This window comes from Chanodichthys erythropterus, chromosome 22 (genome assembly GCF_024489055.1).
Source record: "Chanodichthys erythropterus isolate Z2021 chromosome 22, ASM2448905v1, whole genome shotgun sequence".
NCBI classification, from domain to species: Eukaryota; Metazoa; Chordata; class Actinopteri; order Cypriniformes; family Xenocyprididae; genus Chanodichthys; species Chanodichthys erythropterus.
The window spans coordinates 17,091,810-17,096,433 of NC_090242.1; the positions used below are offsets into that span (position 1 = coordinate 17,091,810).

Sequence of the window (4,624 nt, forward strand, 5' to 3'; positions counted from 1 at the left end):
ATGTATATATATTTTTTACTAGAAAATAACACTAAGATATTGATTAATAAAATTGCGTTATTAAACATTTGAATAAAAAAGGTTTCTTCTCCTGAATCCTGAACATTTGCCTATTACGCCCTCTTATGGACAGCCAGAAAAAAGGCAATCAGACCAAACGACATTTGTGTACTTTTCCTTTTCTTTTTTGAATATAAAATTACCCAAAGTTTTTGGAGGGAATTGGCAGAATTTATTTTTAATTTAGTAATACTGCTTTTCATTAAAGGATATTATTGTGTACTATGAAAACAATGTTAACAAAGGCCCTGAATGCATTCATTTAATTATATTACTGTCAAAATTGTACATACATAAACAAAAATGCTTAAATTCATCCCCAGTATTTAAGGTATTTTTTAGTGGAATTTGATTGTTTTATGTCTTCTCTGAAATTAAATAACAAAAAGTCATTAACATTTAAAATTTTATGATATTATTTTCGGAGCCCCCGTTATGTCACAATGCACTATTTTATGCTATGCTGTATACTTGTTCTATTTTAAATTTACTTTTTAAATGTAAATAAACTTTACAATAATCTCTCATTAGTTAACGTTAGTTAATGCAATCAGCATTTATTAATCTTTGTTAGTGTTAGTTAATAAAAATTCAACTGTTCATTGTTAGTTCATGTTAGCTCAGATACAACTTTTGATTTTAGTAATGTATTAGTAAATGTTGAAATTAAAATGAACTAAAATCAATAAATGCCTTAGAAGTATTTTTCTGTGTCAGTTAATGTTATGTAATTAGCTAATTTATGAAACTTTTGTATTTGTAACTATTGTAAGTGTTACCAGACCATGTTTCATTAAGTTCATTAGTGAAAGAATTCAAGCCACATTTTAGTGCATATATAGTTTTATTTTATATTGATCTTTATTTTATTGATTTTTATTTTAAGTCTTAAATTGAAAGAAATATCAAGTATATGCAATATTAGATGAGTATTCATTCTAACATTAAACAACCATTATTTTTGTTTCCAAAATTCCATTTAAATTCTTCCTCCTCTTCCAGCATGCATGTGCGGGCAATTGCGCAGGTCACAACATATGGGTCACAGTTGGCGGCAGGACGGCGGTCCTCAAAGTAACCACGTTTGTTCTGAGCCACCCGTAGGGGAATACGGACACTCACCCTGCGGTTAGCAACACCTGCTGAGAAATCATGGATGCTGGAGAACACCCGAAGACCCGTGAGGCGCTGCTTGTTATTCTCGCAACAACTTGGGTCGTAGACTCGAATATGCTCTGCATGACGCTTACTCAGTTTCTCAATGGCTTTCTCAATGTGCCTGATGCAGAGAGGAGGAGGATGGAAGTCAGATGACATGTTAATATCACAGTAACAGCACTCACAATCTCCTGTCTTTAGTGTCTCTGAGTTTTATGATTGTTTGTATGCATAAGTCAGTACATACTCAATTCCTCCTTCTTCTCTCATTTGCACTGTGCTCACATTGATGTGGCAACCAGCTCCATTCCAGTCTCCTGTCATGGGTTTTGGATCCAGGGTGGCCACCACTCCAAAATCTTCACACACCCTGTGTAGCAGGAAACGTGCCATCCACAGATGATCTCCCATCTCAATTCCTTCACATGGACCCACCTGAAACTCCCACTGCAGACAGAGTAAGCTATCCTCATTGGTCATCCAGAACATAGATAGGCCTATACATAAAAGAGATCTAATGACATTGTTTTATTTCACAACTGATACAATAAGTAGAAAAGCATGAATATTGGTTGAGAGTCTCCACAAATATTGGCACCCTTGGTAAATATGAGCAGAACTGGAAAAAATTGTTTTTGCAATTTTTCCTCTTAGTCTTTTATTCAAAATTTTCACAAAAATCTAAAGTTTAATTACGGTCAAATAGTTGAAAGAAAAAAATTTGTGAACAGCTTCCGTTGGCATTTGGACGTAGAACATGCACTATATTCACTGCGTCAACTGCATACAAGACTGACAGGGAAGAGGGAAAATAATTGAATAAAGTCATTATCTTTGTTTTGTTTTTGTGCATAAAAAGTATTCTCGTGGCTTCGTAACGTTGAATCACTGTAGACTATTATAACAACATTTTCACTACTTCTCTGGACCTTGAACGTGGTAATTTTGTTACTTTCTATTGGAGATAAGAAAAAAAAACACTTGGATTTCATCAGAAATATCTTAATTTGTGTTCCGAAAATGAATGAAGGTCTTACGGGTGTGGAACGACATGAGGATGAGTAATTAATGACAGAAATTTCATTTTTGGGTGAACTAACACTTTAATACGAGGTGTAAACTGGGCCAAGATGAATGGGAATAAATTTAGATTTTTAAATTTAGATTTTTGAATTTAGATTTTTAGAAAATTTAGATTTTTACTGATTAGAGTTTGTAGAGGTGCTAATAATTTTGGGGGAAAAAAACATATATTTTTTAAATTTATTCTGCAATTATATTTTGTGTAAATTAACTTTTATGAATATTTTGAATGAAAGACTAAAAGAAGAAATGACAAAAACAAATATTTTCAGTAATGTGGAGCCCACTGTATCTGTAATACCTAATAACTTCATGGTAGTTACCTGAGAGGGCATGGTCTCTGCATTAGTGCCACTGATTTTGATGCCCGCATACAGACAGGCTTTATAATGACACTCCATAATGTCTCTGCCAAAGGCTCTGTCAGCACCAACACTGCAGTAATATGGACCTGAAAGAAGAGAGACACAAAATTTAAATTTCTATGATTCAGAAAAAATGATAGACACATGTACAGTTGAACATAAGCCATAAAAGAATGTGCTACATACTAATACTTAACCAATATCTGTTCCTCAGCATCTTAAGACATGTATTTTAATTTCAAGTAATAAAAACCATCTGCTTAAACAACCACACAAAGATACAGTACTTTTAAATGTTTTGTGAATGGTGTGATGAATAACAACATTTCATTGTTTGTCTGTTTAAGCAGACTGTGTTTATGACTTACTTGTAGGCCAGAACCTCAACACATTTTATGACCAATTTATGCAGAAATCCATGATAAAATTAAACACATTCTTTTTCCTACAGCTGAAGTGAATGAGAAAGCAGTTAGGCCTACTATGGTTCCTGTCATATTGGTGAGAGTGAAAAACTCCCACAAAGTTCAGAGGGAAAATGACAGTAGACGACCCTCTACTATTTCCTATTATTCGTCGTTACCCATGGATATTTGTTGTTTATTTATTTGAGTTACTTTTTTTAAACTTCTAAGGGTTTATTTTATGAAAATGACCATCTGAACTCTTCCACAGAATTTTAGGTTCTACCGCATTGCGATACTTTATGACAGAATAGATTAAACATAAACTGGACTGGGGCAAATATACTTATAGTACATACATACATACTTACATACATACACACACAATAGCATATATTTGCTCCAGTTCATATATATATATACTTTATATTATTTTTGACTGAATTGTTTGATGTTTAGATCAATGGTTGGTCTCAACCACATTTACAGTTATGTTAGAGAGGAATTACAGTATTACTGTTTATACTTCAAATTGCACCCTCACCCTAGACTGTAGATGTAACAACTCATGCTAATATTTAGATAACCTTGTGGTTTGGGGAAGCCAAGTCTGGGCCAGCCATAAGGGTGTCCGTCCACTCCCAGGAGAGTATATTCCTGCTCCATACCAAACCAAGGGTGGAGATCTTTGACCTTCTCCATGACCTTGTTACAGCTGTTACGATGATTCGATTCTAGGATTTAAAAAAAAACAAGGCACGAGGATGAATGTAAATATGTAGATGTTGTAAAACTTGTCACTGTGTCGGCATATGCTCTACCAGTCGAGCAATGGGGAAGTAAGAGATAAATAACCCAATGTGTGCCAATATCTTGAAAGTATTTTTACACATCATTTCAGTCCATTTTACCTGCAGGTTCCCGGTTGTGGTTGAGCACCTCACAAAGAATCAGTTTGTTAGGGTCCAATAGGAAGGGGTCCCTGAACATGCAGATGGGAACCAGTAGCATCTCAGCACAGGATCCTTGCTGACTGAAATCCCATTCTGGTATATCTACCAAAAAGAAGTAAAACAAAACAATAAGCATGAAGCATGAAAAACACAAGAAACCTCATTATATAGATATTTCCGTAGTTACCGGCTATGATTTTTGGCTCATAATCCATGGTTCGAGTCTTGCTAAACAGGTCCACACCACAACTATCGATCCAGACATAAGTGACTTGACAGAAGTCTCCTTGGGGAAGGCTGAGATATCTCTGCCGCAAGACCTTGTTAAGTTGTGAGCTTTCAGATACGCAAGACATCCTGGACCGGATATAATGCAGCAAATCCCAGTGAAAATATGAATATTTTGGTATGTTGATCGTTTTTTAACTCTCTCCTGTTTTTCCAAAGCTGTGACTGGTGTGACAACTAAACAGATCCACATCTGCTATCACCTGAAGGAGGTCCTCAAATTTTACCTACAACCTTAGAGTTGTAAGACTGGTTTTCCTGCTAAAATAGAAATAAAACAATAAAAATCACTAATCTGGAGAGAAAATCTCAA

The 4,624-nt window shown here is 34.8% G+C and overlaps 1 protein-coding gene across 1 annotated transcript; it reads right to left on the reverse strand.

Moving 5' to 3' along the window:
• Nucleotides 1-993: 993 nt before the first annotated feature.
• LOC137012239 (glutamine synthetase-like) lies at nt 994-4,379 on the reverse strand. Its single transcript, XM_067375373.1, has 6 exons — nt 4,211-4,379; nt 3,982-4,125; nt 3,658-3,804; nt 2,625-2,752; nt 1,466-1,665; nt 994-1,339 (listed from the first exon to the last, which is right to left on the reverse strand). Exons 1-6 carry the CDS (start codon nt 4,377-4,379, stop codon nt 994-996), a joined length of 1,134 nt encoding a protein of 377 aa, XP_067231474.1.
• Nucleotides 4,380-4,624: the final 245 nt, after the last annotated feature.

Excerpts from the sequence above, each read along its gene's own strand:
- LOC137012239 (XM_067375373.1), bottom strand. The coding sequence starts at position 4,379 with ATGTCTTGCGTATCTGAAAGCTCACAACTTAACAAGGTCTTGCGGCAG. Across the intron at positions 2,753-3,657 it reads TGGCTTCCCCAAACCACAAG|GTCCATATTACTGCAGTGTT; the intron begins GTTATCTAAATA and ends CTCTTCTTTCAG. Across the intron at positions 1,666-2,624 it reads CAGAGACCATGCCCTCTCAG|TGGGAGTTTCAGGTGGGTCC; the intron begins GTAACTACCATG and ends CTCTGTCTGCAG.